General features: G+C 36.0%; 1 protein-coding gene across 6 annotated transcripts in view; it reads left to right on the forward strand.

Moving 5' to 3' along the window:
• ANO1 (anoctamin 1) overlaps positions 1 to 14,364 on the forward strand; it is a 311,489-nt gene that overhangs the window by 102,864 nt on the left and 194,261 nt on the right. For 3 of the 6 annotated variants that reach the window (XM_053720573.1, XM_053720569.1, XM_053720572.1), the window contains exon 2: positions 13,063 to 13,238. The exons of 2 other annotated variants lie outside the window; for them this stretch is intronic. In XM_053720573.1, coding sequence (XP_053576548.1) covers positions 13,134 to 13,238 — 105 coding nt within the window. In that variant the 5' untranslated portion in view covers positions 13,063 to 13,133. The remainder of the gene's footprint in view (positions 1 to 13,062; positions 13,239 to 14,364) is intronic. One more of the 6 variants, XM_053720571.1, reaches the window with a different exon arrangement.

A 14,364-nucleotide genomic window follows, 5' to 3' on the forward strand; every position in this document is an offset into this window, starting at 1 on the left:
TAGGGTTTGCTTTAGGGATTTGGTTAGGGTTAGTTTTAGGGCTTTCGTTAGGGCTAATTTAAGGGTTAGTTTTAGGACTTTCGTTAGGCTTAGCTTTAGGGCTTTGGTTTGAACTAATGTTAAGGTTAGTGTTAAAGGGACAGTCTACACCAGAATATTTATTGTTTTAAAAGATAGATAATCCCTTTATTACCCATTCCCCAGTTTTGCATAACCAACACAGTTATATTTATATACGTTTTACCTCTGTGATTATCTTGTATCCAAGCCTCTGCAAACTGCCCCTTTATTTCAGTTCTTTTGACAGACTTTCAGTTTAGCCAGTCAGTGCTGGCTCCCAGGTAACTTCACGTGCATGAGCACAGTGTTATCAATATGAGACACATTAACTAACACCCTCTAGTGGGGAAAAACTGTTAAAATGCATTCTGAATAAAGCGGCCTTCAAGGTCTAATAAATTAGCATATGAACCTTCTAGGTTTAGCTTTCAACTAAGAATATCAAGAGAACAAAGCAAAATTGGTGATAAAAGTAAATTGGAAAATTGTTTACAATTACATGCCCTATCTGAATAATGAAAGTTTATTTTGGACTAGACTGTCCGTTTAAGGCTTTGGTTAGGGTTAATGTTAGAGTTAGTGTTAGGGCTTTGGATAGGGCTAATGTTAGGTTTAGTTATAGGGCTTTGGTTAGGGCTAATGTTAGGGTTAGTTTTAGGGCTTTGGTTAAGGGCTAATGTTAGGGTTAGTTTTAGGGCTTTGGCTAGGGCTAATGTTAGGGTTAGTTTCAGGGCTTTGGTTTGAACTAATGTTAGGGTTAGTGTTAGGGCTTTGGATAGGGCTAATGTTAGGGTTAGCTTTAGGGCTTTGGTTAGGGCTAATGTTAGGGTTAGCTTTAGGGCTTTGGTTTGAACTAATGTTAGGGTTAGTGTTAAGGCTTTGGTTAGGGTTAATATTAGGGTTAGTGTTAGGGCTTTGGATAGGGCTAATGTTAGATTTAGTTATAGGGCTTTGGTTAGGGCTAATGTTAGGGTTAGTTTTAGAGCTTTGGTTTGAACTAATGTTAGGGTTAGTTTTAGGGCTTTGGTTTGAACTAATGTTAGGGTTAGGGCTTTGATTAGGGTTAGTGTTAGGGCTAATGTTAGGTTTAGTTATAGGGCTTTGATTAGGGCTAATGCTAAAGTTTAGTGTTAGGGCTTTGGTTAGAACTAATGTTTGGGTTAATTCTAGAGCTTTGGTTAAGGCTAATGTTTGGGTTAGTGTTAGGGCTAAAGTTAGGGTTAGTTTTAGGGCTTTGGTTAGAGCTAATGTTTTGGTTAGTGTTAGGGCGTTGGTTAAGGCTAATGTTTGGCTTAGTGTTAGGGCTTTGGTGGAGCTAATGCTTGGTTTAATTCTACGGCTTTGGTTAGGTCTAATGTTTGGGTTAGTGTGAGGGCTTTTGTTAGGGCTAATGTTAGGGTTAGTGTTCGGGCTAAGGAAAGGGTTATAGTTAGGGTGACAGTTTGCATATGGTTGGGCTAGTGTCATGGTTTCGTGATAGGGAAACGCTCACCTGTGTAATAGGAAGTAATTACCATTAACATTAGTAGACAAATATTTGAATCAATATTTTTTTTCTGACCTTTACACTTTTTATTTATAGATGCAAACATTAGATGTTAAACAAACTCTTTAAAAGTAACGTAATGAAATCACATAAAACATAATCACAGATGTTCCAGACGATTTAATGTTGTATGTTTTTATTAGGGTTAGGACACTGCAGATCTCTTTGGCATAAAAGGGGTTAATGAGATTTTTACACATTGGAGGCAACATTCATATTATTTCTGCAGCTATATCTCACTGGTGGCATTGTAACTGCAGTGATATTTCAGCTGCAGTAATGTGGTATCTGCTATGTGGCAGTGCCAGCCAAAAGAAATGCTGGAGGAAGCGGTGATGAATATGATGCTTTCGGGAACAAATCAGGGACAAATGTAAGTAAGTATTTCCCCTCAAAATAGCAATTACTTTAAAGGGACATTATACACTAGATTTTTCTTTGCATAAATGTTTTGTAGAGGATCCATTTATATAGCCCATCTGGGAGTGTTTTTGTAACAGTGTATAGTTTAGCTTATTTTTAATAACTCAGACTCCTAACCATGCCCCAAAGTATCAGATGTAGACCCAAGTCTACAGACTCCTTGCTTGCTTTTGTTTGTGTAATGGGTCTTTTCATATACAAGGGGGGGGGGGTCTGCTCTTTCTGCTTTCTCAGGCCCTTTCATTGGGTGTCCCAGCCTAACCTTATCAACAGTGCTAAACTAAAAGCTTCTAAGTAAGTTTTTAAAAGGTTTTATACTGGATTTTTAGATCAGTATTTGTGCTCTTCTTTACAGTAGTGTCTATTACAAGCAGTTATATGAAAATTGGTGTATACTGTCCCTTTAAAAACAACATTAGCATTGGAGTATTTACCTTTACATGAGTGTGAGAAATATCTATTAACTCATATATTGGTTGGGGGGCATTAGTATTATTTTGTTTGATTTGCTTTAAAACTGAGCATATCATTTTTGCTATACTGAACTTAGGTAGTTATGTGTTTAACCTCCACCCCACAAAGGGGTTAAACACCTAGGTAAAGTTGCACTCAGGAGCAGTTCCCAAGCAGACAGTCAGCAATAATAAGTGGCAGACACATGACCCATCAAATTACTGGCTGCATCTTGCTTGGGTGTAGCACGGTGTGCGGCTCACAAGTTGAAATTTACAGGGGTTAAACACATATGGATTGCATTTGTTTTTGGCAGATAATTTCTGAACATTGGTCAGTAATGTTAGTGAAGCGTTCTAGTGATACCCCTCAAGATCAGAATCATTATTTGCATTGTTAATTTCCAGAGTTTATAATCCCAACTACAAATGTGTTCCATTAATGACAAACAAAATGGTTACCTCACGTGAAGGTCCCTTTTTATAGTGTGTAGTGATGCTAATAGGTGCCATGTGTGCAAGTGGCCTGTTGTGCTAAAAAACAGAATTATGAAAATTATTGTGCATTTGTGGATTATGCAGTTATCATGTATTCAATGGTCCTTTAAAGGGACAGTCTACCATAGAATTGCTATTGTTTTAAAAGAAAGATAATCCCTTTATTACCCATTCCCCAGTTTTGCATAACCAACACAGTTATATTAATATACTTTTTACCTCTGTGATTACCTTGTATCTAGGAACCTTCTTCCAGCCCCCTGATCACATGACTGTGACTGTTTATTATCTATTGTCTTAAAGGGACACTGAACCCAAATTTTTTCTTTCGTGATTCAGACAGAGCATGCAATTTTAAGCAACTTTCTTTTTTTTTTTTTTTTTTTTTTTTTGTAGCCAAGAAATAATTAACAGTATGGTTTACAAATAAAACACAAAGGGAGACTAATAACACATATAGCAGAATACAGGTGCGATTACAGCACTTACAACAGACAATATGTCATGCTAAATAAAATATATCATTAATGGACATTTTGGTATCATCATCTACTCAGACTAAAAGTCAGTTAACAGAAAATAAAGAAACCAAAACATTATGGAGGACCAACTTATTCCCTTTTATGCCTTGTAGGTACTGTATTTGGCATTTTTCCTCTAACTAAAACCAAAGACAAGACCATAACACATAAAATAGAACACCCCACATCCAGAAAAAAACAATAACAAGCAGAGAGGAAAAAAAAAAGGGGGGGGAAATTCCCCCCCACTCAGATCTGATATATCCTCTCAAAAATATTGCCACTCTCCTCTTAGATTAGCTTCTAATATGAAAAGAGAGTTCTTAAAAGGTTGAAAAATCAGTTTTTGGGTTTCCTGATCTAAAGTCTTAATAAATGACCCCCATTTATTTACAAACAACTTGATGTTATTATCTATCTGTATCTGTACTGTGGCTTGTTCTAAGAACAATTGATATAATATCCCATTTTTAAATTCAGAATATTTAGGTGCTTTATTGGATTGCCAGTATTTTAATATAAGTTTCCTACCTATGAGGACTGCCGTAATTATTAATAAATAGTTTGGACCTGCTTCCTCCTGAGTCAGCAAAAAAAGTACTGCATATTTATCTATGTGGAAATAATGTTCCAGAATTTTTGTGGCCCAGAATGAAATTTTCCCCCAAAATCTTTGTATTACTGGGCAAGACCAGAGGAGGTGGATCATATCCGCTGCATAGTATTTACATTTATTACAAACCGTTTTCCTACTAAATTTATCCCAGCGGGCCTGTCAACCCGGTGTATGATAAGACTGGAAGAGGATCTTCACCTGTTGTTCCCTAAAATATTCTCCTCTCATCGCTTTTGCCACCCTGGACCCTGAGTTCTTCATTAGATCTAATTCAGCTTGGTTTCTGCAAACTTGGTTCCATTTTTATTCCAGATACCTCGAATTACTTTGTTCTTGAATCGTTAATAGCGCTTGATATGAGTATGATATGGAAATTAAGCAACTTTCTAATTTACTCCTATTATCAATTTGTCTTCATTCTCTTGCTATATGTATTTGAAAAGAAGGCATCTAAGCTTTTTTATTAGTTTAGAGCTCTGGACAGCACTTTTCAGCATCAGCAAGTACAACCCAGGTTGTTCACCAAAAATGGGCCGGCATTTAAACTTACATTCTTACATTTGAAATAAAGATACCGAGAGAATGAAGAAAATTTGATAATAGGAGTAAATTAGAAAGTTGCTTAAAATTTCATGCTCTATCTGAATCACAAAAGAAAAAAAAAATGGGTTCAGTGTCCCTTTAAATGTAGCATTGTGTTGTGCTAAATCTTAAATAACCCCCTGCGCCTGAACACAGTGTTATCTATATGGCCCACGTGTACTTTCTGTCTCTTTGTGTTGAAAAGAGATTTAAAAAGCATGTGATACGAGGCAGCCCTCAAAGGCTTAGAAATTAGCATATGAGCCTACCTAGGTTTAGTTTAAACTAAGCATATCAAGAGAAAAATGCAAATTTAATGATAAAAGTAAATTGGAAAGTTGAATAAAATTAAAAGTCCTATCTGAATAATGAAAGTTTAATTTATACTAGACTGTCCCTTTAAGATATATTTCTTTGTTTTTATTGTTATGATGATTATTTGTTAAGTAATATTATAGTGGCATTTCCTGTGTCAAAGTTCTAGTTAAACTTATAAAGGAACATGGAAGTCAAAATGATATTTTCATGATTCAGATAGAGGGCACAATTTTAAAAGCACTTTCCAATTAACTTCTTACTCTTGATATCTTTTGTTGACACCACTCTTTTCATTGAGAGCATACTGAGGTAGGAACAAGAGTGTGCACCTGTCTTCAAAACAATATATATAAAGTTGCTGCCATATAGTGCTCAAGACAGGAGCACACGACTGAGCATACCAATATATATATCTAGTGGAAAGTATCGGTAAATCTGATGATAAGTACCTTTTTTTAGTTGTAAATTCTATATCAGTGTTTCTCAATTCTAGTCAAAGGGCACACTAACACAGTATTGTATTGGGTACTTGTAAAGTGCGGCTAATCACCCGTAAGGGTCTCAAGGTGCTGCTCATTTTATCGACCTCGGAAGGATGAAAGGCTGAGTGGACCTCGCCGGGGATCGAACCTGCAACCCTTGTGTTGCTACAGAGCTCAGCCACAGTGCCTTAGCATGTTGAGCTATCTGTCCGACTGTATCGCTGATGCTGATTAGTTATTTTTTTTCTTCAACTTGGAGCTAGACAGCAGCTGAAGTATAACTGTTGACTAATGATCAATCCGAGAAATTGAACTAAAAGGATACTATATAAGCACTCAGTTGAGACTCTGAAAGGGACACTAAACCCAAAATCTTTCTTTCATGATTCAGGTAGAGAATACTATTTTAAACAATATTCCAATTTACTTCTATTATATAATTTGCTTCATTCTTTAGATACCTTTTGTTGAAGAAATAGCAATGCACATGGGTGAGCCAATCACACGAGGCATCTGTGTGCAGCCACCAATCAGCAGCTACTGAGCCTATCTAGATATGCTTTTCAGCAAAGGATATCAAGACGATAAAGCAAATTGGATAATAGAAGTAAATTAGAAAGTTGTTTAAAATTACAAGCTCTTTCTAAATCATGACATAAAAAATGTGGGTTTCGTGACTCTTTAAGTGAAGAGTATGAGGTTAGGAAAAAAAGCCACACAAATTAAAATATAAATCTTTATTAGAACATAATTAAAAACTGGGTGTATTTAATTAATATCCTCTCGGGTCGCTTTCCGCAAGAATGGGCTCTGGATGATGAATAACAGGGTTTGGGGGGGTCCGACAGACCTTTGGGTTTTTTTTTTTTCTTTTTTTTTTTTTTTTGTTTTTTTTTGTGTTTTTTTTTGTTTTGTTTTGCTTTTCGTGTGATATAGGTTAATAAGATTTTATTTAATAATTGAAAAAGGGGAACAAGATATAACAAGATTCTCCCGTATGGTAACGGCCGGTAATCCAAATTTTTTATTTTTTCTCTCCCCCTGACTTGCATTGGTTTATTTGTTACCGATTACTTGGAATTATTCATTGATAGCTAATTTTCTACTAATATCTCGTATCCTTTTTATAATATGCTTTTATTGTATTTTTCAGAATTGTAATTATTTTTCTCTAATTATATAAATAAATATTTATAAAAAACTTTGTGTATTTAAAACTAAAATGCTTGCAAGTAATAAGTCCAGTTGTATAACTGGTGTAATACAGGTAAAGTGCTGGTGGTCTAATAGAAATATCCAACGTGGACTCAGGGTAGCATAATATATATCACATACAGTGTCTGGAATAATACTATTATGATTGCGATTAGGAGAGTATCCAGTTATATCACCTGTAAAACTTTAATATATCATAAGTAATACGTGAGGTTGGAATGTTCGTATGTTTGTGATAAACATTGGCACTTAGGTGCTTATATAAATATCAGCTTAAGTTGCAGTTGATAGTTCCCATTATATCCTTATGTTAGGGTGCGAATATTGTATTCTTATAATTGAATCATGGTAGCACCAGTATAGGGCTAAATACTTTCTCTCTGTATCAAATTGCACTACTGATAATTAAAATATTACACTTGTGAAGGGTTAAATTGTATTGCTCCGTTTAAATAACATCTTAACAGAGCCTATATATAACAGTATCACAAAGTGTTCTAGCTATTTTGTACACTCGTTACTTGAAGTATTACATCTGATACATTATATTAATTTCCTGCTACTAAAGGGCCATTGGATTCTTTGACTGAAAGACAGAGCTCCCATTTGTATTGATTGAAGTTTAACACTTATCACTTGATTATGGGTCAGCAGTATATTTAATCCTGTGGTTTTACAGAAACGTTTAAAATAATGAACCCTTATAGTTCTCGGTAACTGCTGTTAGCTTGTTACTAAAAGGATCGTACAAAACTACAAATGAAATATCATGCCAGCGTGTATAGAGACTATAAACGCATTACATATAGGCAGGAGCTTAGAAATACAATCAAGAGGTTTCATATGTTATAAAAATCCAATCCGTTATTGTACGTCATTAATCTATTCATGCCCTTTAAAGCATAGGCGGGTATACTGCCTTGAGTTGTACTCAGAGTCACGTTAAAGTTAACTTAGTATGTTAAATGAGATACGGCTTAAACGCCATTGACTAAGTATCAGAATTTTGACCATTGCCCCAGCACCAAGTCTACCCACAAATTACTGCTAGCAAATACAATTTAAAAAATTAACAGAGCTCCCATCAGCTCACTCAAAAGAAGTATAACTGTTTACAGAACACTTACTCTGGAGAGATGACAATTTTGTTTTACATAGAGATGCTTAAGTGATATTTTCATGTCAGCTTTATACAGTTATGCTGCATCACTTTCAAGCAATTTACCATATGAGTATTATGTCCCTTTAAACACACTGACAAGTGAAAAGACTTTACAGCGGGGCTCTGATCCCTAACCCGCTGTATGAGCGAGATATACCTGTAGTTATATTCAAGTGACGAGGCAATAATAAAGTGCTCTAATACAGTAAGACTTTTTTTCTGCAATGTAATGTCCCTTTAAACCAAGGTCAGAAATGAAATAGTGCCAGCATTCTCCAGCGTGCAACAAGTTTAGTTTTTAATCACCCGTTCCATATCCTGTGTCAGTGCCGGCTGGCGCGAACACTTAAGATGACTGATTCTGCAAACACTAAAATACCTACACAATAAAAATCCCTCACTTGTTTCCATTACACTACAATAAGGGATGGTGAGAGTAGCCGCACTTGATTTCATTTCCTTAAAGCTATCTATGCTCTGATACCTGTTCACTCTCTTTTATGGGATATTTATATCTAGTGCAACAGTCTAAAAAAAGAAATACATCTTAGACCATTAAATTAAATATTAAAAGTAAAGTCATAATTAGACATTCGTGATTCAGACAGAGTATACAATTGTAAACAACTTTCCAATTAACTTCTATTATTTAATTTGCTTCCTTCTCCTGTTATCCTTTGCTGAAAGGTTTATCTAGGTGAGCTCAGGAGCAGCAAAGAACCTAGGTTCTATCTTCTGATTGATGGCTAAAAATATATACAGATTTTCATAGGCTCATGTGTTCAGGTAGAAATCAGTAGTGCATTGCTGCTCCTTCAACAAATGATACCAAGAGAATGCAGCAAATTTGATAATAGAAGTAAACTGGAAACGTTTAACTTTCTTTAAAACAAAAAAAAGGTTGTGCCTAATAACTATGTAATAATGTACTGAGCATGTGCAAACTTTTACAACAACAGCCAAGAAACAGTTCTCTAAAGTGACTTTAAAAAGTTAAAATATCAGCTGGAATTTTTTTTATGGACTTCTGTCAAATGTTCCACTTGTAAGGAGAGGCCAGAAGTTGCAAACCTTATACAAACTAACAATAATGTTCTATGTATTATTTTGAGTGCCCATGATATTTAAAGAGATATTATAGCTACTTAATATATATATATTTCTGCATTTAACGCGATATCACTAATAAATAGCATGCATTCATTAGAAAAACCGTTTAAAGGGATAGGAAAGTCAACATGAAACCTGCATGTTTCAGATTGAGCATGTCATTTTAAAGGAACATTAAACACTAAATAAATGCTAGATATAATGATGTATTCAAAGAAAAGATTAGTCTGAGAATAACTTGTAGATGTATTTTTTTATAGTTTCATTAGGTGTTTAAATATTGACAAAATAAGTGTAAAGTTTTAGTGTCTATAAAACAATGGGAGCTGCCATGTTGTAACTTAGGTTACCTTCTCTGCTGTGGCCAATTATGTGAGGCAAGCACTTTCCCCACACAAAGGAAGTAATGTAGTAACTAAATTAACCCCCTCAAGTCAAGTATTACATATTCAGTAACATCAGGGATGTATTTCAAAACACAAGGAAAGGCCTCCTCTTATTGCAAGTCATACACAAAACAGTGACTAAATTCTTTTGCCTCAGCATAAATTGTTTTTGTATAGTTTCCCAGGATCTTACTGTTTGTGCCAATTTGAAATAAAATTAACAGTTGAAACTCTGTGAAGGATTGCTAGATTGTGGTAATAATCTACACGTGTCGCATCTGGGCGAGTTAATTTATGAGCAATTAAAATAACGGACAATTGGATATATTTTGCAGCACCCTTGTATGCCAGTCACAGCACACCAGGTTGCCACGGCGCACAGTTTGGGAACCACTGTGATAGACTATACTTACGATCTTTGTTTTTTAAATGAATTTTGGCAGGAGGTGTCGTAAAAATCATGAAGGGGGCTTAGGTAACAGGCCGACAGTGTCCAGTGTAGGAGAACAGACAATGGAAATGTATAGCTGTATATAACATTAAATGGGCATATTCATGTATAACTGCAAATGTGGTATACATGATACATTGCACTGCATGTGAAGTGGGATGCTATATTGGAGAAACAAGCCAAAAACTGCACCTTCAAATGAACTTACACAGACACTCAATCAAAAACCACTGTGAAACAAAATACTGCACCCTTGTTGGTCACCATTTCACCCAACCTGACCACTCCATCCAAAACCTCAAAATCAAAATTCTCAGAGGCAACTTCAAAAACACCATGGAAAGAAAAACCTTTGAAAAAAAAATGATAATGCACTTCAACTTGTTTAATTCTGGACTAAATGTGGACTCTGGATTCTTAACACATTAAAATGTTTTGTAATGTACTTTCATTTAGTCAATTACATTGTATATTCCACATTCTTTATACATAGGTACACAGGAAAGCCCACACTTTTGTCTTTTTTTAACTTTTGTATTCCCCCTGTATATACAATTTCACATCTTTATAGATATTGATTCAATGTTGATATATAACTTTATGTCAGTATATGCTCTATGTATAGCTATATATTTCCCCTGTCTGTTCTCCTACACTGGACACTGTTTGCCTGTTACCTAAGCCCCCCCCCCCCCTCATGATTTTTACGACACCTCCTCCTCTCCCTGCACTTTCTGTCTTCTTAGCTATTCTGTGTTTTAAGATATAATCTGTAAATTCCATTGAATTGGTCAGTATTGCTTCAGACTTGATAAAGGAAGGAACTCTTCCAAAAGCTTGTCAACTTATAAATGTATAGTTAGTCCAATAAAAAAAGTATCATTGCTCAATGCAACACTCTTGTTATTTTGATATCTAAATCTCTGGAGTAACACGGCTACTCCAATCAACGTATATATATATATATATATATATATATATATATATATATATATATATATATATATATATATATATTTGGAAACCTAGTTAATTCCCTAGTATCCCATCTGAGGGACGGGGCTTTATTTCAAGGGGTGGGGTCTAACGCCCCACCATCTTCAAAATTCATCAACTGCCACTTGTGTTATTGCTTGCATATAACACATAGTTGAACACATAGGGCGCCATGTACTAAGGCGTCAATTTTTTCGCACAGACCGTATCGAAATAACCCGCCGGCATTCGCACCATGCGGATGGCACTTCGTTACATGAATGTACTAAAAACCAAGCCGTAAAATTTCGCGTCTATTGTGTGTCGAAGACAATCGGATTATTGATAACTTTGAAGCTTCGTTCGGCGCGAAAGAGCAAAGTTAAGAAGCAGTCTGCGACCTGATTGGTTTAGTTCTTTACCCACGTGACGATCTAGGTGTCATAATCGCCAGACAAGCGGCAACGTCTGGCTGCTGACATGTATAAGAATGTGCATTTTCCCAGAAATCTTAGAATATTGTTTATTTATTTTTCGGTATTCAAATTGACAAGATGGCTTGCTCCGGAGATTCTGCTACTTCTACTTTGGTTAGGTGCCTCGAAAAAGCAGACTGGCTGATGCCAATTATAACGCTAGACACAGCTTGGAATGAACCGGTGGCAAAAAAATGTAAGGCTGCCAACAGTTTTAATAGTCCGGGTATGGCTTGTGAATGTCATTGGTTCAAGGTATTCTGCTATTTCATTGTAAAGTTGCATAATAGCTTCTCTGTCCAAACGGAATCTCTGGATAATCTCTCGATCAGAAATGCTTTCCAAACCCATACGTGGAAGGAAAACTCTAGGGACTCGGATTCTTCTACCTCTCCTTCTTTGCAAGTTGTCAACCGGTGCCTGTATAGCCCTTCTTCCTCGTAATTGAATTAATCGGAAAAGAAACATGTGTAAAAGTGTCTCCATCTTCATTCACTGATCCAAAAACCAATAATGATACAATAGTAGTCTAGTCCTTTCACTTAAGTACTTCTACCTGGCGTCAGGTTGATACCCCCTATAGTTTTCTATTGTATTCGCTACCTAAATGGTCACAAAGCAAATCACGCGAAGTTACAGTGAAAGTTGGAGCGGGCGGATTAGTTGTAACATTCATAATTTCCGATTACAGCGAATTTACGTGCGATCGAACATGTAGTAAGTGGAAAAAGGCTTCGGAACGATGAGTTGAGTAAAATTACGATCGCTGATGAAAATAGTGGTTTTTCGAGCACATCGCAGATTGATACATACGAGAAGCAGATCGTGAGCGAATTTTGACGCGGAAATACAGACGGACGGTCACTTCGAAGCTTAGTACATGGCGCCCATAGTCAGCCTCAGAGCAGTAAAGCATTACTGGGTCCTGGCTTAACACATCTGGTGAGTTAATGGAAACCAATCACCAGCTATTTCCAGGTAGTGCATCGCTGCACCTGAGCCTACTTAGGTATGCTTTTCAAGAAAGAATACCAAGAGAACAAAGTAAATTTGATAACAGAAGTACATGTTAAGGGTTTTAGAAATTGCACGCTGTATCTTTTGCATGAAAGTTTAACTTTGACTTTCTTGTCCAATAAAAAAAACATTAGAAAAGACATACAAGACATTTGGCAAGGGAATTCTGATGGATTGGAATGGGGGGGCAATAATTATTTTCTATGGATGAAGAAATAGAATGAAAAAGAACAATATTCATGGTCCATATTTTTTTTTTTTCCAGTGGCCTTTTATTTGTCATTTTACTGGTTAATCTACAATTAATTATTTTCAAAATTACCAAGTACTGTAATATATCTCTTAATTCATAGATCCTGAGCAAACATAGTCACTCTAGAACAGCTCCTAGATAAAACCACTAACAACAGCCAGAGGTACATATCCTGTATACTTACAGCAAGGGCAAATAAACATGTATGTTATGATATCATATTATAGCTGCACAAACTGGCAGATACACTAATTATAGTGACAGCCACCCTGCAAGTAGTGCTACCTTTCAGTTTCCAAGCATTACATAACCCAGAGCTATTTATTAGGTGAGGATGAGGCAGTTCTGCTACACACAGGCTTTAGTAAACACACTGTGATTGAATGAGCTAGCTGGTGTGCTGTGCCAGTCCCAGGGGAGGTTGCACACACTGTGGAGCACTGAGGAGAGGCTGAGCTTGGGAGAGGAGCTTTAGAGGCGTGGGAGACTCTCAGCTGGATGTGTGCTTGTGTCTTACAGAGCAGCAGACTGCAGGGACAGACTTGAGGACTTCTGTGCCGGGAGATCTGCCACAAACTTCCAATGAAACCATGAGGGAGAATGAAAAGTATCATTCTGCTGCTGCAGAGAAGGGCATTCACATTATTAACATCAAGGCTATTGAAGACATTGGCTATGCCCAGCCTGAAACTCTGGTAAGTGGCACAGGCTGTTACTTTCTCACACACATAGTAAATTCTATTGGTGTAATGTATAGAATCTTGCTGTGTAAGGATATGGAGTACCTAGGGACCTCAAGAATGTAGAAACTTCAGAAAACTGTGATGTTTAGTTGTCAGATAGTGACATGATCTGTGGCTTCTGACCATATGCTTCTGATCTGTACTGGTCGTTCCATGCAGCTTGTTCAAATTAAAATCTGGTGACAACATTGGTAATATTAGTGACTCTGTGCAGTGCCAACAGGGCAAATAGTGCATTAGACTGGTTGAGGAAGCATTAACCCTAGCATCACTGTTTGCATATCCTGCTTTTATTTTCACACACTGGGTTTCTTGCTGGAAGGAATTTGTGTTTCCCTAAATGCACTTTGTAAAGAGAACATAATTTGATAATCACATGGATATCTGTTCCTCTGTGTGATGAGACTTCAGATTTGTGAAAAATTAGACTCATTTATTAGAAAGTGTGAATTTTGGTTATTTGAGAGGTTCTCTGCCCTGCATAACACAAATTGTCAAGTAGATTGCAAGCCTCTGGGGTTGTCTGTAATGCGCAGGATTTATTTTATATTAGTGCTACTGTGTATTCATAATTATATTACTAATTAAATCTGGAATATTTTTGCGTTGTTGTCAAGCAATAGGTCTTTTAATAGCTGTGATAAATCTGTTACACCATATCTGAGAATTGTCTGAGTATTGCTATAGATTTATGTTTTGCTACAGTTATACCATTAAATGGAAATTAGTGCAACTTTGTTCTTTTAGTGTAATTCATTTTTTTACTATATTTGTTTTATTTTCTTACACTACATCTAAGTGGCAGTGTATTATAAATAGACAGAGGTACAGACAGACAGACATATAGATAGATAGATAGATAGATAGATAGAGGTAATCTAAACTGACAAACTTACTTTAATACAGACCAATTTAAGATTTTTTTTTAAAAAAAACAATTCCCCTTCTTGTACACATGCATATACATTTTAACCCTTCTTGTACACATGCATACACATGTTAACCCTTCTTGTACACATGCATATACATTTTAATGTTTGTGCTACGGATTCATAATGTATCTGTTATATTTCAATTT

Source organism: Bombina bombina, chromosome 7 (assembly GCF_027579735.1).
Source record: "Bombina bombina isolate aBomBom1 chromosome 7, aBomBom1.pri, whole genome shotgun sequence".
NCBI lineage: Eukaryota > Metazoa > Chordata > Amphibia > Anura > Bombinatoridae > Bombina > Bombina bombina.